The sequence below is a fragment of the Vanacampus margaritifer genome, chromosome 1, assembly GCF_051991255.1.
Source record: "Vanacampus margaritifer isolate UIUO_Vmar chromosome 1, RoL_Vmar_1.0, whole genome shotgun sequence".
Classification (NCBI taxonomy): Eukaryota; Metazoa; Chordata; class Actinopteri; order Syngnathiformes; family Syngnathidae; genus Vanacampus; species Vanacampus margaritifer.
In genome coordinates, this window is record NC_135432.1 from 26,048,719 (window position 1) to 26,074,537 (window position 25,819).

Below are 25,819 nucleotides of genomic sequence, written 5' to 3' on the forward strand. Positions count from 1 at the left end.
AATCCAGCATTAAGAAATATAAATTTTTTATCGGCCCAGAATCAAATGGGCTCATCTATGGCAGAAAAGCAAAAAAAAGTATTTTTGGTTTAATTGTTGGTGCCTCTCAAATAAATTTCAATAAACAATTCACAGTTAACTGCACCATAATGCTTGATGATTCATGATGAGAATCTTTGTTTATAATTGGGTACCGACAAATGTTTTTTTAGTCAGACAAAAATGCAAAAAAAAAAATCACTTACATAACATCCTAGTCCTAACACGAACTATAATGGAAAATGAATGTTCCCATGCTTCCCCGGCAGTTATAGTCATAGCGATAAATAATGAAGACAGAAGCATTTCACAAAATGCTATTGGGTAGAACCAGTTCAGGGTGTACCCCATCGATTGCCCGAAGCCAGCTGGGATAGGCTCCAGCACCCCCCGCGACCCTTGTAAGGAAGCGGTTAGAAAATGGATGGATGGATGGATGGCTATTGGATAGTGTGTAATTGCTCTCTTAAAATCTTTATGGGAGGATATTCTGATATTCTGAACTTTGTAATAATGCTACCGAGATCATTTGTGCTATAGGAAGTCTGCATGGGTGTAGCTCAAAAATCCCATAGCCAATGTCATGTTTGTTTAGACAACAAATTATTTAGGATTGAATCAACAGCACCTATGCTGGTTGTGGCCAAGCAGTGAGTTTTTAGCCTCAATCACACCAAAACATAGTCAAAAGCAAACATCATCATCATCATCAACAACAATTCACTTGTTATAGAGTAAATTAATTGTACATAGTACAGGCCAAAAGTTTGGACTCACCTGCTCATTCAATACATTTGCTTTATTTTCATGACTATGACTATTCTCATTGAATGCATCAAAACTATGACATCTATGACAACTAACAAACACATGTGGAGTTATGTACTTAACAAAAAAAAAGGTGAAAATATATATATTTTTAAATACATACATAAATATTCACCCTTTTCTCTGATGACTTTTTTGCACATTCTTGGCATTCTCTCGATTAGCTTCAAAAGGTAGTCACCTGAAAGGTTTTTCCAACAGTCCTTAAGGAGGCAGGTAAGAATGCCAAGAGAAGGCTATGCAAAAAAGTAACCATAGCAAAGGATGGCTATTTGGAAGAATGTATACTATAAAACATGTTTTCAGTTATTTCACCTTTTTTTTTGTGTTAAGAACATAACTTCACATCAGTTCATACATTGTTTTGATGCCTTCAGTGAGAATCTACAAAGTAAACAGTCATGAGAATAAAGCAAAAGCAAATGGGTATATATATATATATATATATATATATATATATATATATCGGGGGGGGGAAAGCGAGAGAGTATCCTGAACTATCACGGTTAATGTGGTTGTACAAAAACTGTACACCATTTAAGCCAATGCACTATAATTCTTATATGATGTTTCTTTTTATTATGTCAAAACTACAATCTACTGTTTGGATGTGCAGTTAAGCCCATAATGTCATGTGCATGCATATTAGATTTGCATGTGACCGGCCTCACAGGCGTATGTGGGGGAGCAAGAGCAAGTGTCTCCCCAGCAGCCCCCTAAAAGTTTAATGTAGTCATGACAACATGGCAAGACGCAGGAAGCGCATTAAAATGATTGCCTGCTCTTTATTTGAGCACATCCAGAACTTTTACTTGAATCTTTGATTTTCTTATTCATGATTGCATCACAAAGTGTGTCATCTTTTCAGTGGAGCACTTAATCAAACTGCTCGTACAAGCGTGATCATTTATAGCTTAGAATGAGAGCAACAACTTGTCTTATTCGTCACCTCATGAGTGAGAGAACCTGTATGAAAGTATTGAAACAAAAATAACAAAAGGCCCTAATGAATACTTAAGCTGATGGATCGAACACATATTTGAATCATTATGAGTGTGAATAGACTTCTCCATGATTCGGTTCACTACTTATAGGCGGTAAAAGTGATTAGAGGATACTTTTTTTTTTATAACAGCCATTGTGCAAAAATTGATAAAAGAAAAATGGTGGCAGAATAGTAGACGAATAGAGTCTGTACCGGAGGACAAGATACAACTCTAGCTATTTTACCCTCTAAGTTTCTTTTGATCTATAATTTGAAATGGGATAATAAAGAGGACAGCGAAGATCAGAGTGGGAGAGTGTGGTTGTGGATTGACAGCTAATTATCCAAGGAGGAGAAATCCTGTTTGGTTTCCATTCAACTGTGTAGAAAATCAGTTACTGAAAGGTGGCTGTTTGAGCTTCTCCCTCCCATTATACATGGAACACAGTTCAATCCCATAAATAGCTGCCTGCAGTCTTTGGAATAATTATCTCGTTTGATTTATAGAGATTGATTGCTTTGGAAAATGCAGTAGAATCTTGAAAGAGGAAGGCCCCAAAAGTTATTTAAAAAAAACTTTTCAGGGAAAATGGGCCTCAAAAGCCGTACGAAGTGGCGTTACCGCCTCACAACAGCTTAGCACAGCCAATATCAAAACTCATTCACTGCCATTGACGGCTATAGACGTCAAAAATTAATTTCTTAGTTTCACATTTTTTCCCACTTTTGTTAACAAGAGTATGAAAAAATTATTGTAAGTTTAGAACAGATATAAAATTTGTGATTAGTCTTGAGTTAACTAGTGAAGTCATATGATTAATTACAATTAAAAAATTTAATCGCCTGATGCCCCTAATTAAAAAAAGAAAATATTATTAAAAATGAGGGGCGTCAGACAATTAAATGTTTTTATTGTAATTAATCACATAACTTCAATAGTTAACTCACAATTAATCACAAATGTTATATCTGTACAATAAAACATTCTAGGTTTTCATACTCTAGTTAACAAAAGTAGAGAAAAATGTGAAACTAATAGAAATAGTATTAATATTGAATTTTTGACGTCAATGGCAGTGAATGAGTTAAAGGTGGGGTCTTAAGTTTTCACTCAGAAATAAACACTTCATAAACACTGGATTTATACACATCAAATCTTTCTCAATCAACACCTCTGGGCTTCTCTTAGGGTTAGGTGATTGTGTGAGTGGTGATTTTGTCATCAACCAGTGGCCACCACCACCACCAGCCTGTTTTGCCATAAGAGGGACATTTCTGGGCAGAAAGTCAAGGTTTACCCCTTCAGCCAATCACAGAGCGGGGGGCATGTCGCTAAGGGCAGGCGCAATGTTGTCGAAAAGTGCGGGGTTAGGCCATGAAGGAGTCCATTTTGTTTACAAACACAAATGGTCAAAACTTAAGACCCCACCTTTAAAAGCATTAGCTGAAAACAGTAGCTGCCAGTGTGGGTGGTGTAGCGGTAATGCACACCAAATGTTGTGTGTTAACCGCTACTTAATGAGTTGAATGTACTGTACAGCATTATAGAAAATTTAAGTAATGATGAAACGTGAAAGCAGGAGTTCAGCGTTGGTAGCCACAGGTACGAGTGGACATTATCCAGAGAGTGGGGTGAACTGCTAACTGTTAGCCCATTGTGCTCGTTACCGGTAATCAACCTGCTGCTAGTTGTAAATCAAATATTTCTAGCAAAATTAGGGTGACCAAACGTCCTGTAATGGTGTCCGGTGTTTTTATAAACTAACTAATAGGAGGTGGACGGCATGATTTCGAGGCCGGGCCGAGTGCCCTCTTTTTTGGGATTTGAAAATATGGTCACCCTAAGCAAAATGTTTTATTGGTTTTATATTTTAAAGTCCAACATTTACACTTGTGTGGCAATTCGTGGACAAAGATTTCATAATATCTTTGCCATTAAGGTTAATGGAGAAACATTATGGGAAATGACTTGCTTGAGTTGAGTTTTTGTGAGACTAAACAATCCTTCTTAAACAGACAGTTACTTCTGTGGATAAATTGTGAACCTTGAGGTTGGAAAACGTCCAATATTAAAACATTATGAACTTAATAATGAGTGCAACCAATGGAATAATGAATATACAGTATTAGTATGGTGGATAAACAATGCAATTCTGAATACAGTGTACACTTAGTTGAGTCCCAGGAGTGCCTAACCACCGATCAATCAAACATACACAACCAGGTTAACTGCCTTTTTATGAAAATGTGTCTGTGAGACAGCCTTTAAGATCTGCCCACCGGACAAACAGCTACCATACTCCACGGAAGCACTAGTATGTCAAAGCCAAAAGGTAAGCAGAGCTGTGTTGTCACAAATTAGACTTAGCTATCAGCACTATCAACCACTATTTTGCTGCAGAAAGCTTCATGCACCACATAGACAGATCAGTAATTGGCAGCTTGGTGTGGAAGTGCTGCCTCAATTGAGTGGAAGTAAATACAATTTTTGAATGTAGCACTTTGACTTGCCTCGCAACACCCTTGCTCAGCCCCTGGTTGTCAAGGTAATGAAAGGCAAAGGCGACTTGGCATTTCCCCTACAGTAGAAGGCAGTAGGATGACCATGGGCTCATTTTCATGAAACAGCCTCAAACACCTTATTACCACTCTGAAGTGTGTTGTAAAATTAAACTAATTTATTTATTTATTAATAAAACGTTAAGTGTATATTAAAAATAATAATAAAAAACTCAATAATGTGAAAACATTTGTGGTTGCACAGCTTGTTCAATCACATTAATATTGCAAACCAAGTTGTTGCATTGAAGGTCACTGAGGCAGCCCATTCAATCAGAACTTATCAGCCCCAATGATTTGAATGTCACCTTCCTCATAATGAGTGAAAATATTTAGATAATGTATTCTCGTGGTATGAGCAGAATGGATGCGCCGTGAAAATGAAATTGACAAGAATAAGCCGCTCAGCATCCTACAGACAGTTTTAATTAAATGCTGCACTCTAGTGGTGAAAATACAGTATTGCAAGAAGATTCTTCTCATCCATGATGTCAGAGGCAAAAAAAACACAACAAAAAATAAACAAAAAAAAGTCTGGCAATATTTTAACTACTGCTGTATTGTACATCCAGTCCAATGAGGACAGTTAAATAAATCAATAGAAGAATGAATGGATTCTTGCTTTTCAGTTTTAGGCTACTTTTACTTTTTTTTTTTATCCAGTTGTTAGAACATTCATTGATGACAGCACAGCACTGTAAAATCACCCCCCCCCCCCCCCCTTATATATTTGTTTCTCTCTCTCTCCCTCTCTCTGGGTACTCCAATTTCCTCCCACAATCCAAAGACATGCATGGCAGTTTAATTGAACACTTCAAAATTGTGGATGGTTGTTCGATGTGTGCCCTGCGATTGGCTGGCAACCAGTTCAGGGTGTACTTTTTGCTACTGAATTGCACATAAAGTAAGGTTTTAAAATGTGCATTACAATACAAAATGCAATACAGTAAGGAGTGCAATTCATAATACAAACCATAATAAGAAAGGGTGGATGAGAATGAGGCAAACACCTCTCTCTATATGTATGAGGCTGGCATTATACTGTCCTCTGATCATTTGCCACTGCCTGACATTTCTCTCACTCTCTCTCTCTTACACACCCACACCCACACATGAATGCACGCACACGTGCACACTCGCACAAAACACACAGGGCCTTGCATCTCTTCCTCCATCACACACCTGAGTCCTCAAGAGGCATTCCCAGCTTGAACAGTCTATTTCCTCTCTCATGACATGTCCTCATTGTAGCAACTACATTGCACCTTTCGCTCTGCCAGTTTTAGCACACGCATTAACACGCTACACTTGGGCACATCAAATTCTTGCACATGTGCACACGGGAAACTACTACATACGTACACACGCACACAAATAGCCCTTCAAATCCCCTATTGCAGCCAACATATGACATGAGGCCTCAGGATGAAGAAATTCAGTCTGAGTGTTGTGGGAGGTGAGGTCAGACTTGCATGTTTGTTTAGACGCCATCCAGATGTGCCGTGCAGTGCAACCAGAAGATGCAACACAACGCATGAAGACATAAGAAGCATGTGAAAATAATGTAGAACGTTTCTTAGAAAAATAACATGAGAAATTATAATAAAGGAAAATTGCCATATATTCCTATTTTATGGAACAATGCTATAATGGAATATATAGCTTATATATATATATATATATATATAATCACATTAATCATGTATTAACACAGATAATAATCACACTATTAATTTTGACCGCAGACAGCAGATTACGTTAAAATGCAAAAAAAAAGCAGATACGCTAAAAGTAGCATCGATTGTGTTTGTGTCATGATTTGAGTTAGTTTTTAGTTTGCTTCTGCCATGGCTTGTGCTCAGTTTTGGTTTTGTTTGATTTTGTCCTCATGTTTCTTGAAGTTTCGTTCATGATCTGTGTTTTTGTCATATTGTCCATGGCTGTGTCATGTGCGCCCTACTGAGGGATCACGCCATTTTGTAGTGGTGTCCGAATGTCCAGGGAACGAAAATGTAGGGCACTCAAAATGACCCATAATGCACTCTGAAAAGTGGTGAACATCGATGTTTTTTATTTATTGTTTATTGAACATACTGTATAAACATGAAGAAAACGCAAAACACATTGCAAGTATAAAATAAAAGTTGACGTAAAAAGAAACACAAAAAAATAGGAAGAAAGAAAAGTTCATATGTTCAAAAGGGGAAAGAAGAAGTTAAAAACTTATCTAGTCCTACCCCTGATTCGTTTTATTTTCATAAAATAATAAGGTAATGTATTTCAACAAAAGGAAATGTATCAACCTAATCATATATACAAGTGCACATACGCACATTTGCCAGACACATATGCACACAAAATCAACAGACATATACCACAATACATCTATAAATCACATTCTCATACTCACATATACAATTTCATTACAATCATACCGATATATCCAAAGAAATTACAGCATATGTACATTTTAACAGCTCATGACTAATGTAAGTTTTTTTTTTTTTTTTACTTTGCTTTAAAAAAAAATTTTAATTCAGCAAGTGACTGACATTTTTTCAGGTCAGTTCCAAAATCATTCCACAAATTAACACCGTTTACAGAAACACACCTTTGCTTAATATTTGTTCTTGTTTTAATTTTTTTTTGTAGACACTTGTACCCCTTATGTTATGAGGACTCTCTCTAATTTCAAATAGCTTCTGAGTACTGTAGCAGAGCAGATTGTTGTGTACTTTATACATTATTTGTGCTATTTTAAACTCAAATAAGTCGTAAAATTTGATTGTATTTGATTTAATAAATAGAGAATAAGTTGGTTCTGTATATTTGATTGATTAATAATTCTTATATGGCTCTTTTTTGCAGTTTGAAAGGATCGGTATTGGTTTTATATGTGTTTCTTCAGATTTCCACACAATAGGTCAGATATGGTAATAATAATGAACAATATAATGTGTATAATGATTTCTTATTCAGGACAGCCTTAGTTTTAGAGAGTATCCCTATCATTTTTGACATTTTCCTTTTGACATAATCTATGTGTGATTTACAACATAATTTTTCATCAATAAAATAAATTTATTTTCATACACTCTTTTAATTTCAGTTGAATTTACCATAATTTTAACTTGCTGTGTGGTTTGTCTAGTACCAAAAACTATAAACGTTGTTTTATTTAAGTTTTGTGATAATTTGTTTAAGTCAAAGCCAGTTTTTTTGCATGTGTTCAATTCATTCTCCACGGTAGTCAGAAGCTGCTTCAGGTTCTCTCCTGAACAGTAGAGAGTTGTGTCATCGGCGAATCAGACACGTTTGAATATTTTTGAGACAACAGATATCATTTATATATATAATATACATAATTTGGGGTCTAGCACAGACCTTTAGGGGACTCCATGAATAATCTTCAAGTGTTTTGATTGTATATTGTTAAACTGTAAGTACTGATATCTATTATCCAAATAACTTTTCATCCATTTATACTGTATGCCAAACCTCTTATGCCATATTTTTCTAATTTATTCATTAGTATAGAATGATCTAAAGTATCACATACTTTTTTTTAAATCTAGAAAAATTCCAACAGTAATTTTTTTATTATCAATGTTAGTACAGTAGATATTGCTTCTACGAGTTCCATGACTGCCATTGAGGTGGTCCGTTTTTTTCTAAACCCATATTGATTTTCTCTTAAAAGCTTATGTTTCTCAATAAAATTGTCCAATCTATATGAAAATAATTTTTCTAGATTTTTTTTAGAACTGTGGCAGCAGTGATATTGGTCTATAATTAGTGAACATGTGTCTTTCTCCATTTTTATGAATAGGAATACATTTTGCTATTTTCATTTTTGATAGAAATATACCGGCTTTAAACGACAAATTACATACATATGTAAAAGGTTGCACAACATAATCTATAATACTTTTTTACTAATGTGATATCAATATTGAAGCAGTCAGTGGACTTTTTATTTTTTAATAGCATTTAATACTTCTGTATCATTAACAGCATTTAGCAACATAGAGGATGAATTATTTTTGATGTGCTTATCTATTCCATGTTTGTTTCTTGACTCAGGAAATTATTTTGCCAAATTACTGCCAACATTGTCAAAATACTCATTGTATTAATTCAACCGGGTTGATATAGGCCACAATGCATTGCGAGTATGAAAAGTGCGAGAATCAAAGCGATGCATTAATACATACTACGGAAATAATTACGTTATTTTAGTTGAAAATATGTACAACAAAGGAAATAAAGTACAGTTTTAAAACATTTTAATTCACAATAAATAGTCGGCTATTTATGCGCCGGTGCGTCGTAACAGTCACGGTGGTCACGTGATATGCGACCAGGAGAAAGTAGTGAGCTGCCTGTCCGAATTGCCAAACACAATGAGGGCACTATATATTTAGGCCACTGTATGGTGCGATGCTGTAGTGAATGAGGAGTTAGGGGATAAGGGTGGACATTCGGACACAGCTCTTGTGTGCTTCCCTAGTCTCGTCAAGCATTGTCTTGTCAACCTGTTTGCCTGTCCTTCCTCATGTGTCAACCAATCAGCACCCTCTGCCACTTGTGTCCTGCCCAGGTGCGTCTTGTTAGTGTGTGTGTATTTAGTTTTTTGTCTGCGTCGAACCATAGTTGTTTTCCCACGTCATGCTGCCGGTTTTTATCCTTGTTGTCCCCCCCACGTCTTTCATCTCTTGCCTATTGGAGTTTGCTTTTGTTTTGTTCAATTAAACTCCTTTTTTTTTTCTTCACCTCTGCCTCCTCGCCTTGCTTCCCTGCATTTGGGTCCCCAATCATACCCCACACCTGACAGTTTGAGCAATAAACATAACAACATGCATTAAAGTAAAGCATTTAATAAATGTTTGCATATGACATTCAGAACATTTGTTTTTGTCAAACTATTGGGGTCATTTTTTCCCCATTTTTAATTATGCAAATAATTAACTGTTTAGAAAAAGAGGATGAGGTGTGCAGTGGATAATTTTTCTTAAGACGTCCTCATGACATTAAATGTAAAAAAAAAGAAGAAAAAAAAGAACACATAACAGGTGCTCTTTAAATTTGGTGGGCAAAAAATGTTGATTAAAAAAAAAAAAAGCTTTTAATTAAGCCATTAATCGTAATTAATCAAAATTTTAAGATGTGATTAATCTGATTAAAAAATGCCAACGACATGCAGTCTTTGAAACCAAGTTACTATTTTACCCTATCAGATACTCTTGAAACATGAAGCTCAATTGCACCGCAGTAAAATTCTAAAACTTACTTCAGGTGACTACTACCGCATTGACTATTGTGTACAGACTTATATATGTATAATAATTGACAAGATCAATATCCACGCTGGGCAGTACTTTTGGCTCATCAAGACAGTTTTTCTGTTGTTGTATACAGGTTTCTCCCACATTCAGCATTGAGGGAGCGGTTACAGAACGTGTAGCATAGCAATGGAGGATAGCTTGATCGTCGCGGTTTGCAGACACTCGGAGCTGTACAACACGGCGAGCTACGTGTACCACGACCGGGCCTAAAAGGAGATTGCTTGGAGGAAGAAGCATGAATGTTGGCTTGCCTGGTGAGTTTTTTTGTTTAATTGTCAAAGTGTGAAGCAAGCTAGCAATGCTACAATAAAGTTAGCTACACCTACCGAAGCAGAACTCTACAGAAGCGTATTGCATTCACTTGAAAAACCCACAAAAACAACTCCTGTTTTTCTGACTATTTTTTTGGGAGAACTTTGTTTTTTTTGAGTACTTTTTTTATTTTCTGTTTTACTGAATATTTATTTTCTGTCATAAAAATATTCCCAAAAAAACGGCTGAAAAAAATACTCAGAAAAACAGGGGGGGGGGGGGTGGATTATCCAGAAAAACAGAGAAAAAAATATTCAAAAAAACTGAAAAAAAAATATTTGTATTTTATTTTTTTAAACCTCTGAACTCCAAGTGACTTGTTGCAGACTCGCTAATAGTGGAAGAGGACACTTTCCCGCATACCACCATATGCAGATGGTCATGTTTACTTACTGGCTCTCAATAAAGGCATGAATGTGTATACTGTAGTGGTTTGTTCTCTAATCTCTGAGGGAAAAGCCCTTTAAAAAAATATTCAGAAAAACTGAAAAAAATAATTCAGAAAAACAGAGTTTTTTTTTTTTAAACAATTTTTTTTTTTTTTTAAACAGGGAAACAAATATTCAATAAAACAGAAAAAAAAACACTCAAAAAAATAAAGCTCCCCCCAAAAATTAGTCAGAAAAACAGGACTTTTTTTTTTTCCAAGTGAATGCAATACGCTACCGTAGAAATCCCTCCATTTCCTTCATTGCGGCGCGGAGCGAAACAAAACCCATTTGAGAATCTAGCGAACAAACACGCGCGAGACTAGCGTAGCATCGCGATCATTTCGGATCAGTCTGAATGTAACATAATAAAAATAAGCAGTTTGGGATTAATAAAACAAAACAAATATTAATTGTTTTAAATAGATTTTCAGTTCAAAATGAAAGACCGTATGATACAATAATCTTTTGTGTACAAAGAAAAATTAAGTCTTTGATTCCTTGTATATTGAATCCAGCGATTAGGCTAATATCACAGTCCTTAATCACACTATTTCACTGGGTAAATGCACCATTGTCTTCATATATCCGATTTACAAACATTATAAGGAGCCCAAAAGGAGCAAACGTGCGTGGGAGCCTATATGCCTTGGTTCACCAATTCCGGTCTTCGAGGTCCGAGGTCCTGCAGGTTTGAGAGGTTTACGCCTACTAACACTCCTGATACTAAAGATCGGTTCGTTATCAGGCATCCTGATGAGCTGATTACTGTATATGAATCAGGTCTGGAAACATCTAAAACCTTCAGGACCCTGGACCTCGAGGACTAGAACTGGTGAACCTTTATATGCTCTCACTTCCTTGATATTTAACCTCCCTAGTAGTACCCTAGCCCCACCCCCACCCCTTTTGGTAAATCAGGCGGGTTTGACGGTGGTGACAACTGACAACCTCCAATCTTAATTCAAAATGAAACCAGTAGTGGCGCGCTTTGACGCGAACGCCCCCCGCCCCTCTAGCCCCCCCCCCACCCTCTGTGGCCGCGCACGTGAACGCGCCCCCTCGCTGTCGTCAGTATAAACATCAGCGTCTTCCCGGGGTGCGCGCAGAGGAGCGCGAGGAGGAGGAGGACGTAGGAGAGAGAGCGAGAGAGAAATAGGCTACGGAGAGAAAAGAGAGCGGGGCTAGACGTTGTGGATAAAGGCTGTCCGACGAGGAACATGATGATGATGGAGCCGAGGCGGTGGAGAATTGTGGATTTACAAGAGAGGACTGCTCACATTTGACAGAGGAGGCTTTTTCAAGATTACGCCTCTTCTCGGTCTCCTTCATCCTCCTCTTTTTTTAATTTCCTCTTCTTCGACTTCATTTGCAAATCCTGCGTGGCCATCTAGGCGAGACACAGAGGGGGAGAAGGCTACCCCACGGATGCATGGGAAGGGACGAAACAACACAGCCTATCAATCCATACATCCACTCCACTTGGATGATCGTAATGTACACCATGAAAACATCTATTGGGCACGGAGGGCAGCTTTAAATGAAAACATCGAGCCGAATACTGTGAAATAAAGAAAATCCCCTTCTTGATGGATTTTTTAAATCATTCATGGTGTAGCCCCAAGGAAAACGAGCAATGTTGAATCACTTGTCGTGGTGAATTATTCATTTGTAGTATAGGCTATGATTTTTGTATTTTCTCCACGTAGCATTTTTCCCTTCATGCAAGGCCTATATAGGTAAATAGCCACATCCAGCTTTGCCATTAAGTGGATGGTGAACAGTGTCTTTTTGTGTGCATTTTATTTACATTTTTGGAAGGTGTACAGGGGCAGAGGACGGGGGCGTGCAGGGAGATTTGTCTTTCTTTATTTCTTGTTTTCTCTCTCTCTCTCTCTTTTTTTTTAATTTAAGAAGAGGAACAAACATGTTGCCTTCCCAAGAAGCCTCCAAGATCTATCACGGCAATTACAACTACAACTACAACCCGCGGGCCGTCGGGGTGCTGTGGGCCATCTTCACCATCTGCTTTGCCATCGTCAACGTGGTGGTCTTCATCCAGCCCTACTGGATCGGCGACAGCGTCAACACGCAGCAGGCCGGCTACTTCGGCCTCTTCCACTACTGCGTGGGCACCGGGCCGTCGCCCAGCCGGGAGCTCACCTGCGTGGGCAGCTTCTCCGACTTCAGCTCCATCCCATCAGGAGCCTTCAAAGCGGCCTCGGTCTTCGTGCTGCTCGCAATGGTGCTCATCATCGGCTGCATCGCCTGCATGGCACTGTTCTTCTTCTGCAACACCTCCACAGTGTACAAGACCTGCGCCTGGATGCAGCTGCTGTGCGGTAAGCGCACGAACGCACGCACCCACGCACATGCACATATACGCACGGGGAAGACCATCTTTTCTTTGTTGCACGATCCAGTCGTTTTGTGTGTGTGTGTGTTTGGAAGGGGGGGGGGGTCTTCATTATTATCTCTACAGTGCAAAGTGTATTCTGTTGCGGAATCCCCGCTCAAAAAAGGGAGTGCGGGGTTTAGGGATTCCTTTACTCCCCTCCCCTCCCATTCACATTATAATCAGTAATTTTTTTCAAAGATAGCATAGTTAAATGAGTTTTATTTATTTATTTATTTATTTAAAAAAAGAACATAGGCCTACCATTTATAATCGCAGTTCAGCTGCCTGTTTATCTTTTTGTATAACATCTTACATCCTAAATCCTGGAGGCAATTTGGCATCATGCATCAAAAGACACTCTAGAAACCTTATGACAGACATTAAAATTACTTGACTATAATCTTAAAACGAGTAGGGGTTTTACAGTTGTTGGCGTATTCATTTGAAATATTTCAACTGTCTTATTGAACAAACGCTTAGGCTACTGTAAGCAAAGATTTTCATAAGCTTTCCTTTTGGGTATTAATAGATCCTGAAAGTGGAAACAAGGTTTAGTGTTGAGTCTGTAAAGTTTGTGTTCCAAAGGGCATTAAGATAACATTAATTACCGTATGTAGGCCCACTTGTTTGTGTTAACTGCGTGGCCATAGGCACACATCATGACATATTTTCAAAAAAGGTACATAAAGTACATTGGATTCATTAATCAAAATATTTGTCATAAAAAGCCAAAATATTTCAGTTTTGAGCAAGTACTGTGCATATAATCATTTACAAAGTTTTACTACAAATGACTGCTAAGCATAAATGTGTTTAGGAGAACTAAGGCTATTATTGTGTATAATAAGACTTAAGGCGTTAAGGGGTTAGCTTTAGGGTTGGGGCACATTTTCTTTACAATTACTTAGGAAAAAAAACTGTGCCTTGAATGTAAAGGCATCAAACTTTTTATTTTTTCTGGCGTGTGGTTTACATCCTAGAAACGTATTGGTCAAATTGACCAAAAATAGGTTACATTTGACCAATCTAGCTGGTAGTTATGTGTCTGACAGATTATTTGGTTAAAACAACCCGTCTAGAATGGTAGGTGTTTCCAACCGATACAAATTGGTCATTCTGACCAAGAGATTGGCTAATCTGTTTTTAAAGGCTGACATTTCTTCGGGAATCCCGCAAGTCACGGGATTCACGGGAAAAAAAAAGCACCACTGATTGTCACACCCACCTAAGTGGGGCTAAATTCGTTCTCCATTTGACACATATAAAAAGGAAGCGGTGAGCGGGGGTTGCGCTCAGGAATCATTTGGTGATCTAACCTCCCAATTCTAACCCATAATGCCGAGTCTCAAGCAGGGAGGCAAGTGGGACCCATTCTTATAGGCTTTGTTCTGACCCGGTCAGGGATTGAACCCACAACCTCCGAGTCTTAGAGTAGACACTCTACCACTAGCCCACTGAGCTGGTCTCACTTAGGGATCTATCAAGATACACATTTCCATTTCTAAACACTATCTATCTATCTATCTATTTATCTATCTATATATATAGTAATCACTTATAAAAAATAATAAATACATTTGGAATACAATAGATAGATCACTTGGAAATATATATATTGTATCAATCTCGATTTACGTTCTAACGTAACCAATGTCATTGGTTGTTTAGCTAACCAATAAAATGGTATGCCCGGAACTACCCAGAATGGTCAATGTTTGACCAATCTATTGGTTAATCAAGCCAATATGAGTTTAACCTACTAGATTGGTATTTTTTTTTAATCAATCCATTCCACTACAGGCTTGTCGTGGTTCAAGTTCTAGTATAGAAATAAATTACTGTGTAAAGTATGTAATCCAAGGCTTCTGGACGCCGTTGTTCGAATTTCTAATCTCTGATTCAAGAGAATTGAGACACTGGGAATACGAGCTCCCCTATAGCCATTGATATTGCAGTGTGTAAACTGTAAAGAATAAAAGAAGAAATTCCTGCCAACATCCATCCATCCATCCATCCATCTCAGCGTGTTCATGATGTGGTGTGACATAAAACAGAGTTTTGGATTCATGGGTTTTATTTTTTTATGATCTGTACTGCTATTTTGAGAGATGATTCCAGGTCGATAGGATTACGGTTCTCAGGGCAGGTTATGCTTTCTCTCCTTGTTGGCGTGTTCGGATTACAGTTTGCAGAGCTGAGTGAGCATAAAGTGTTAATGCAATCCATGGACACAAGAGTATCTGTGAACCAGGAGGGAAGACAATGTATGACATTTACAAATGGCTGTAGGGCAAATCTATTATCATAATGTGAGATGCTGTTTAGATTTATGAAGGTGGCTATAGGAAATTGTTAAGATTGGTTGTTTTTACTATTATGATCTGTTTTAAATCATCAATAATTTTTTGAAAATAGGACTTAAAGCATTATTGTTCCAGCACGGTCACATTTATGTGACTTATGACATGTAAAACTCAATTGATACAAAGAATTATGATTTTTGAGAGGGGAATGAAAAATAAACATCTAATAGTGCTGATACGCATGCACCCTCTTTACAGATGGGGTTGTGGTTGTGGTTGTGCTCAGGGGGAAAAAAAATCACATTTTAATATATCAAATGTTTACAGTCATGTTAATTGGGAGTCAGCATACAACAATATTTAAGGTACCTCAGATTAACCCCCTATAAAGTTCTGGGCCCAGTTGTTCAAAACTCGGTTATGTCTTTAACCACTGGTTAAGTAGATTTAAGCGACTGTTAACGGCACTTTTATCTTATTGTTCAAAAATCTGTTAACTTTAACCGGCTGTTAACTTGCTGTATAAAGTTAACACACATAGGGACCGTCGCTAACTTTTTAACAGTTTGGTTAACTCTGTGTTCGTTGCTAATGCTGCCTTCTTAAGCGCAAGAAAAAGAGTCTATTGAGGGCTTGACTTTGACATTGGTGATTATTCTGATGAAGAGTTACACGCACACTACCGCTTAGCAGTAATACAATGCCAAGTCTCATGCCGAGTTAAAAGAGAAAGAATAAAAATGTGTTTTTTAAAATGAGTTCTAAAAATGGACAAAGAGGGGGCTTGCCCAACATTTAGTGGGAGGTCATTCCAAAGAGAGGTTACCTGTAATGTTTCTTGTTTGCTTTCACGTCAATAATCAAACATACAACAACACTGTGAATAGCGGCTAATTATTTTTGTTAAATTAATTTAAATTTAATATTATTTAATTAATTTTAATTTAAAACCGTAAAAACAAATATTAGTAATCACTGGTAGTATTAGATAAAAATTACACACATATTAGAAGTATGTAAATACAGCAAGACAAATAAAAGCAATTCTATCAAAAATACAAATCAGTCAAAAATACAATTACGGTAGACAAAAAATGGACAAAAATATGACAAACAAAAACATTCAATATTCTATGCTACAAAAATATTGAAAAAACAAAACAAAAATATTACACACAATATTCACTGAAAATACACACAGTAGAAAAAAATAAATTATAATGAATAAAAATAAATGAATTATTTTACAAAAACTTGCTTCAATCATTGATTGAATAATGTTTGTTTGGTTGGTCATTTGGGTAGTATCCATTCCTTTCACCGACTCGGACGAAAACAAAAAGAGGAATTGTGCGAAATATCTGCGCTAACCAGTGCCGTAAACGTCACGGTTAACTTTATCAGTGCTGTTAACTAACAGCATGACTAACCAGGTTTTGAACAACGCATATTTAACGGTTCGTTAGTTAACGGTGGGTTAAGAATTGAACAACCAGGCCCTGGTATTTGTGCAGAATTTTCCTGACATTTTTGCAGCGTAATTTCATATTTCAAGGCCTAGTCCACAGAGAATTTGTTTGTTTGCTGGAAAACGGGGCGAGTAAGAGAAGATCAGCACTTTTTTTTTCCTCTTGTACTGTCGTTTTGTCCTGTTTGATCTCACACTCATGTCCCCTGATCGCTTCATGAAATGTGTGTTGCTCTCAGGCAGGCAAGAATCAAACATTGTTGGCATTTTTCTCTTACGTGGCCTTCAATTATTGGACCAGATTAAGGCCCCATTCAGACGCAATCAAAGCCGGCTTCGTTCCTCAAACAAATCTCGTTCACACAGAAGCATTTCAAGAAGATGCTGAGGACGTTTAACGGCTGTAATGTATATGCCAAGTCTGGAGTGGCGCTGTAGCGCAGCCACAGGGAGTTAACGGAAAGCGTGGAAGAAGAATCAACGATGAAGACGGACACTTTTTTTTGCATGTATCAAAACAACATGAAAAAGACGAACGAACACAGGAGAAGTGACAATGGCGGGTGATTCAAGTACAACACCGCTTGTTGAACGTGGGAATAAAGAAGCAAAATATTTTGCTGCAAAAGCATAAGCAAGCTAAAGAGGCTGAGCAAAACGACCACGACACAGCTATCCGCCATTGTTGTTTGACAGATTGACGGTCCGCGCGTAGTCAATATATGTAGAGTGCTAAAGCTACAATAATCAATACAGTAATACTGTCGCACAGGGATGTGCTTAATAGGCAAACAAGTGCCACTATGGAATTTTGAGTCAATTGTTTAGGTAATTTATGGAAAGAGGGAAGAAGTGATTGGAATGTCTGCTGGTTTTAATGTGCATAGTTACATAGCGCCTACCTGAGGGAGCAGCTGGAAGAGGTAGTGACCCAGGTGTTAGTGGGTCAGAGAGGATTTTTGCCTGCTTTTGTCTTGGTTCAAGTCTTCAAAAGTGGGTAGGGGGAAACTGATGACTTTTTGTGTCCTTTTTTTGTGGAAACACCAAACCAGAATGTCATGGAGGAACACAGGACTGATTCAACTGAGTGATTGCTGAGTCTCAACAGCTCCTCTGCCTTGCTTCCTCAGCAGCCTTTTTCAGGATGGAGTTAATGTAGATCTCCTCATAGGTCTTGATGGTTGACACAGGGCAGTTGGACATGAGGGGCAGCTGCGGCGGAGGCCCACAATAATCGCTACAGTCTTGAGTGTGTTTAGCTTCAAGTTGTGTTGGCCGCACCAGACCACCAGCTACTCCACTTCCTGTCGATATGCAGCGTGGTGTCATCGGTAAACTTTACGACTTTGACAGAAGGGTGTGTTGAGTTCCAGTCATCCGAGTAGAGGGAGAAGAGAAGCGAAGAGAGGACGCATCCTAAAAAGCCCCGGTGCCGTTGTTGCATGTTAATGATGTTGTCCACACCAGCCTCACCTCATATGGATGATGTAGATGTACTGTGCATGTTTTTATTGTGATTGTTGAGTAGATAGTGATTTAATATTAATATGTGGAGATTTTGATGTGACTGAATATATTTTGTCACCAGTTTTTATTAATTATTTTTTTTCCTCAAAAGAGGCAACTTATTAACCTGGCAATAGCTAGATTGATAATTGTGATTCACTCAAAGGAGTTCTTCACATAATCAATCTGGGCCTGCTCCACAGTGATTTTCTCGGAAAAGGCGGGACATTCTGTATGTAATACTTCAAGCTGATTGGACGATTCGGCATCTTGTGCGCATTTGTTTAGACCAATCACGGCAACTGATGAAAATGTCGTCTTCAGTCTCGTATTAGGGGAAAAAAAGCATGAACATCTTTGCACGAAGCGCCTCTTCCTGTTCAACATTCAACAAGGAAACAGTGAGTGAAATATGAAAATAAAACTGAATGGAAATGCAAGAAATTCGAAAAAGGGCCCAAAATTCGCAAAAATGTTTTTTATTTTGGCTATGCAAATAGGTTTTGCAAATAAACGCTGGCGAGACTGGATATACGTTGCACGTTTTGACTGGATATTACGTCACATCTACGTTTGTAGTCACAAAGCAATGGCGGGCGATATAGTAAGGTATATTTGGTGGAACGACGAAAAAGAAATCTTTTTGGAATTAATTAAAGAAGCAAATATTAATGCAATTTTAGATGGAAAACAGAAAAGAAATGCGACGGTTTATTAACAATTACAAAAGCAAACTCATACGATGTCATTGCACGGTGCAGTCGCTTACTTACTAGTTCTTCGTCTACTTTTAAATTAATGGTGGATCACATCTCTATGGTGTATACTGCCATCTACAGAGTCCCTCTCATTATTCGCAAAAGAAGAACAGAAGGAAACGGGCACAAGTCGCATGTCCATTTTGCGAATTTTTAGTAAATTTGCAAAAAAAAAAATTAACATTTGGATGGAAACCCGACTTATGTTAGGTTTGTTCGTTTCCCCCAGCATCAGCGCTTTCTGTTTTTTCTCACATGCTGCATGTCCCGCCCTAAACAACGCCTGATTGGGCCGACCTAAAAAAGGTTGATTGCGGAAGGATCAACGAGAGAAGTACAAGATGGATTCTCGTAGTATTTGTGAACAAATACTGCCAGAATTCAGCTTGCTGGCAAGGATAGCAGCTTATTAAAATAATGCAATTTTAGTGGTCCATAAAAATACATTTAACACAATTGAGTTAGCATGTTGGTGTGAGATTATGGCAAAATGCTTCCATTTTTATGGCCCTAATCGTTTTTTGCAGCTAAGACTGCTTTCACGTAATGACACATTTTGACTGACCGTAGAAGTCATGGCGTAATGAGACTGAGATGTTGGTGTCCCCGCGTTCGGCCACTGCCGCCACCTCTCGAGTCTGGCAGCCGTTTATGTGAAAACCAGCAAGACAGTCAAGACCCATTTCATTAGAATATGCAACACGCTTGTTGTTTTGTTTTAATTCGTACAGCTACAAGTTAAAAACAAAACAAAAACTGTATGCATTGGAACTTAAACAATGCATTTAATATATTAAAATATTTTACCAAATTATTATTAGTTAAAAACAACGACGGTTCAGTTTTCTTCCCATGTTCCGCACACAATCTAAGGCAACATTACATATTCAAAAGGGTTAATGGAATGATACATTTCATATTTGCAATTCAGTCCATGTTTGTTGTCCTACTAGTGGACGTGTATGATGTGTAGCAGAGGTAAGTTGTCTAATATGCTTGGCGAACTGCCTAATGCTGTTCACCACCTTGAAAATGAGCATTTAATCCCCCACTCCAGCCTGCTCGCGGTAGCAGCTTGTCCCCTGGCACAGCCCACTGACCAGCTATGCCACTGCGAATACATTGATGGCCAATTTGAACTGACCGTGGCCTCAATTTAGGCCAAATAGACCAAACACGTCGATTCCGGAGCAGTTAGGGTGCGGATCAGGATGGCTGTGCATGCAATTCCACTTCGGAGGGCGAAAGAGAACCATTCACCCAATGAAAATGCCATTATCAACTTAGCTTTATGGCAGCTAAAACGACAGTAAAGCTCTGAACACCCACACTTTTTTTATGTCAAATTTGTGGGTGTGCGATTCTTTGAAATTGAATAATTACTGGAGAGAACTTAGGGGAGTTCTGGTTAAGGTTAAACTAAAAATGATGATGAAAAAAAGAATCAATGCCAGATCACTGGGTCGCAGGCTTCTTGGCCGAGCAAAGTGACATTGTGTCTTGGCATCTCTAATCTGAAAGTGGGCCAACAGTGGCTCCTTGTTATACTGAACGGACCAAATTCAAACAAGGTTAATGCAGTCGGAGATAAAGTGTGCTGCTCACCTCTGAACAACCTGGAAAAACTGAACCAAATTCTATTGGCTTTGTGAGATTTTGTTGCATAGTGATAGTGGTCACACGTGATATCAACTAGACATGCAAAAGTTTTATATAGGCAAAATGAGGAATGGAAATTGATAAAAATTTAATTATTCCATTTCCATTATCAATTATATTTATCTATCCAATTCTTTCTCGGTTTTTACTGGGTAAGTGAATGAAGTAATGATAAACAGTATGATATGATGTCATATATATTGGGGTTATGCACAAATTGGTTTGGACTCAAATTGAGATGCGAATTGGGCATTACAAAACGAAAGCCGAATCAGAATTTTCAGATTCAAGTGACAATCAATCATACCCTATTATCTTGTGTAGCCTAACAGGAATGATTGAATGGCAAAGTTAATGACGAATGTACATATGTGAGGAGTGCACAGCACCGTGAGATGCGCTGTTGGGGACCCGACACCCAGAAATGTTTAATTGTGTCAGGCTATGTTTAGCCGGCTACTGAGCATTATATTAAACTGTTACACTATCAGCCTATAAAGCCTGTCTAGGCAGTGTATCAATGCCCTCGTCGTTTCCTCACTGTTGGCCTTTAACAATGTCTTAACCTGAAAGGAAAGGAAAATTTGGATGCTGGACTGGAGAGACAAACCCTCACAGAGGTTAGCTTAGCACTTGCTAGCTCCTACGGCAGACACAACACAGATGCATTTGAAACTTTTCCAAAGTGAAAAAACACCCTGGCTTTGTGCTGTTGTCCAGTTTATATCGAGGGATCCTGGAGGCTAAAGTAAGTTATTTTAAACTAAAAATGAAAACCTTTGCGTAGGTTGACGTGGCTGCATTAGCACATTAGGCGCAGTCTTGGTACACTCCGATAAGCTTCCAAAAAACTGCTATATAAGTGCACTCGATTTACCATCATCATCAACATAGATTTTTAAAAAAATTGGACTATGATGTGTTTTTCGGCAAAAGTACAATTAGTAACCCTTTCGAATAGATTCGGGATTCGGTGGTTAAGGTAAATGAATGTGAATGTGGATTTGGTGTACGAGTCCAGGCTGTCATGATAATATAGTGCTATGGATAAACGCAAATTGACAAAAATATATATACATATATATATGATGATGATGGTGACTCCGTGGATGGAAAGCATTGACGCGGCAGTAGAATACGTTAGGCGGGCGGAGCTAGATAGCCGAGGAGGCGAGCGGTTGCAAGCAGCGAGCGGTTGTAAGCAGCTCTACACTTACAAGACGAAAGGCATCGACCAACGCTAAAAGAGCACATTGATGACGACGATTATCATCATCGATGAGGATGAAGGTGAATCCGAGCTTGACGGCGAAATTGGAACCGCTGATGCGGCGGCTATGACGGCGTCGTAACGCGGAGCACAACCGAGCACGCACAGGCGGACGTTCGATCGGACGACGAAGAGTGCCCCGAGTCCAATGCATATTCATCGGAGGAGTGTGTACAGTCTGCTACTTGCTATTTATTCCCCGGAAAAAAAGGCAGTCAAGAACGTGTAACGTTTGCACGCGAAACGGACAAAGTGAAAGTAAACTGTTGTGCGAGTCCAGCGGCGTCTCCTTGCACGCAGGGGAGCGTTATAAAAAGAAAAACTGTATTTGAAACATCCACATAATTGTAAGTAGTACCACAGTTGCACACATTTGTAAATAGTTTGCGAAATTGTTTTGTCAAATTGTTACACTGTTGAATGGAAATAAACGTATTTTGCAATCAAAAAACACTTTTTCATTGTTGGTGAAAGCGTTTTACAGAATTAAAGCACTATTTAGGTGTTTGTGGCAACATTCATGGACAAAAAGAAGTGTAGAATTCACTAAAGTGCATGAAATAACATCGTTTCACAAAAAGCTTGTTTTCTCCGCTTTTTGTTTCAAAACAGAGAATTTCGGTGAAAGTAACCATTTTCTATTGTTGGTTACTGAAGAACGGAATAAGGTAGAAACAAACTTTTTTTTCTGATGAAAGATGAGAGTCCAATCTTTCATTTGGTAGTATGTGTTTTTCCATAGTCCAAACACAACATTTTCTGTGGACCTTGAAAGATCAGTCAAAATGCTTAAATCGGCTGGCACTGGGGACAACCCGTTTCTGAAAACGTCTGGCAGTGAAAGAGTTAAATGAAGTAAACATACAATGGAGTACAGATTGGGTTAAATAGGAATCAGAAAGTCCGTTTGGTAGCTACCTAAGTTATGCCATACTTTCACAGACCATGAATAATGGAGACATGTTAAATTTAAGAGTCTAGACTAAGCCGCATGCTTCCTCAAACGAAAAGAACAAGTGCAGGGCAAGATTTCCCAAAAGACCTTGAGGTCTGTGAGGATCTTTGCCGCTTGCGCCTTGACATGAATTTTCATTCATTCAGGCTAAATTCTCTCTAGTGAAGTTAGTTTGAGTTCATGTTGCTTTTCTTTTTTTGGTGAACTAAAATTCACTTTGGTGGGACAAGCAAGATCTGTGAGATTGATTTGTGAGATTGATATGGGGAATTTCTTGGGCAATTCCCATCTATTCCCTTTTCCACTCTAACTCCTGTTGCCTTTCCTCATTTAAGGGAGCTGAATGACTTTTATTTAAGATTCGAAACCTAGGACTTCTCCTCTGAATGTGGGGAGGTCCTGAGGTCCATTTCAGTGAAAGAGCAGGACTCAAGGCTGGTGATTCATCCCCATGATGTCCAATCTGCTTTTAGGTCTGTCTGCACAAAAAAGGCCTCAGGACCGGATGGGATATCTGCCCTTCTGCTAAAATCCTGTGCAGAGGAGCTCACAGCGGCATGGCAGCCCATCTTCCAGAGATCTGTGGACTCACACTCCATTCCCAGTCTCTGGAAAAATCAGTAATCACCCCGGTTCCTAAAAAACAATGTCCTGTGGTCAATAATGACTTCAGGCCTGTGGCTCTAACTTCCATTGTCATGAAGTGTTTCGAGAGGCTGATGGTGACTCGGCTCAGGGGGGAGGTGGATGCACACTTAGACTCCCTTCAGTTTGCCTACAAGCGGGGTTGCGGTACTGACGATGCTATCAACAGCATCACACATCTGGTCAGCAAACATCTAGACGGCCCTAAAGCTTATGCATGTGTGTTGTTCGTTGACTTTAGCTCAGCGTTCAACACAATGCAGCCGCATCTGCTTTTGGGTAAACTGAAGGAGATTGATAAGCACAGGCGCCCCACAGGGCTGCGGCAGCTCCCCGGTCCTCTTCACGTTGTACACAAATGATTGTGTGACATCACACCCAGAGAATTTCATCATTAAGTTCTCTGATGACACAGCTATCGTCAGTTTGCTGCAGGCCGGCGGTAGCCCACTGGACTATTTCTCAGAAATAGAGAAATTTGTCCAGTGGTGTGGCCAGAATCATCTTGTGCTCAATGTGGGGGAAGACAGAGGAGGTGATATTTGATCCAAAAACTGTTGGTGACCACAGGCCAGTCGTCATTAAAAACAATCACATCAGCCAGGTGGGTTCATACAGGTATCTGGGGGTCCACATTGACAACACACTCAGCTGGAGGGTACATGTTGGAAGTCTCTGCTCCAAACTCCATCAGCGTCTCTATTTCTTACGCAGACTTAGGGTCTATGGAGTGGAGCACAGGATCATGCTGTTGTTCTACCGGGCTGCATTGGAAAGTATCATCAGATACGGCATTGCGGCCTGGTACGGCAACCTGACTGTGCAGTCAAGGTCACAGATTGCCGGTCTGGTGCGGACTGCCATGAAGATCATGGGGGTCAGGAATCATCCTTCCCTACAGATGCTTTATGAGCGGTCCGTCACCGGACTGGCACAGAAAATTGTTACTGGCCAGACTCACATTTTGCATCATGAGTTCCAGCTACTGCCTTCCGGCAGGAGATTCAGGGCCCCCAGAACCAGGCTGAACCGCTACAAAAACTCATTCCTGCCGACATCCATCAAACTGCTTAACAACCGACATTAACTCAGTGCAATAAGATATATGGTGCAATGTTGTGTACATACTCATGTGTGTGTGTGTATATATATATATATATATATATATATATATATATATATATATATATATATATATATATATATATATATAGAGAGAAGTGTGTATATGTGTGTGTGTATATGGGTGTGTGCAATGTACTTCTCTACACATGTATACTCCTTCTACTTATTGCTGCACTTCTTATTTATTTAATTTTAATTTTATCTCTTTCTATTCTGTTGTTTTCTCTTTACTGTAAACTGCAGCTGGACGGAGTCCAGGAAAAAGTTCCCCACGGGGAAAATAAAAGTATATCGTATCGTATCGTATCGTATTCCAGAAGTAATTAGTTCCTATCAGAATGCCTGTAGCCCATCAGTCATTGCGGCCCCTCCTCTCATCCATCAGCACATACATCCATCTCCTCTTTACGTCTGACCTCGTCTGTTGCAATATTAAACAGAACTAAGCAGGACATGGGCCTTGGCACAGGGGACGAGCTGTCCTGGTAGAAATGAACTGTCAGCTCCTGCTCGGTCAAAGTGTTTGTGTGTGCGTGCACGTGTGTAATTGATGTTAGATGTGTAGGAAAGTGGATGATGTTGTTCCTATCACCAACAAGTAAATACATTATTATCTTTTTTAGATAGCTGCTTGATTCTTGAGTCAATCACATCTATATTGCTAAGATTTCAACAGATTACGGATTATAACATTGCAGTGTTGTACACGTTTTTTTTTTGTTTGTCAGTTTTTGTTTTTTTACAGCTTTTTCACTAAAGTATAACAGCAAATCGTAAGAGTTACAATTGGTAGAATTATGCAGTTTAAAAAATAATACTAATGATAAAACAAATCTCCATAAAACTTTGTTGAGGGGTTGTGCAAAAATATCTGGATAAAAGCATGCGGATTTGTTGTCATCTTCCATAAACCCAGAAGAAGATTGCTGATAAACAAAGAACTATAAGAAACTCCACAATTTTCATTTTTCACTTTTGTTGCCGCGGCTGCAAGTTAATGAGTTGCATTCAATACTGTACATGGTGATTATAGTGTTGTTAAAACAATATCCAAATGTTGGCCCAATGCTACTACTGTAAATGGCGGCTAGGAGTGACATTTAAATTGGTCAATGTTATCATTGACAAGAATGCAATCTGTGACTACACTTATTCATGTGTTCGAAAGATCACAAAACTTATGACCCAATTTCTGTCAAACTCATCATCCAGTTTTGATGTGGAACCAGGATTTTC

General features: G+C 38.7%; 1 protein-coding gene across 3 annotated transcripts in view; it reads left to right on the top strand.

Moving 5' to 3' along the window:
* The first annotated feature begins 8,804 nt into the window (after positions 1–8,804).
* The window catches only part of LOC144034566 (LHFPL tetraspan subfamily member 4 protein-like), a 44,424-nt gene continuing 27,409 nt past the window's right edge, over positions 8,805–25,819 (top strand). Inside the window, exons 1-3 of one of the 3 annotated variants that reach the window (XM_077543420.1) lie at positions 8,805–9,011; positions 9,830–10,010; positions 12,411–12,838. In XM_077543420.1, the coding sequence (XP_077399546.1) occupies positions 12,424–12,838 (415 nt within the window). In that variant the 5' untranslated portion in view covers positions 8,805–9,011; positions 9,830–10,010; positions 12,411–12,423. Of the gene's footprint in view, positions 9,012–9,816; positions 10,011–11,606; positions 12,236–12,410; positions 12,839–25,819 lie in introns of those variants that run through there. The other 2 variants (XM_077543428.1, XM_077543411.1) reach the window with 2 other exon arrangements.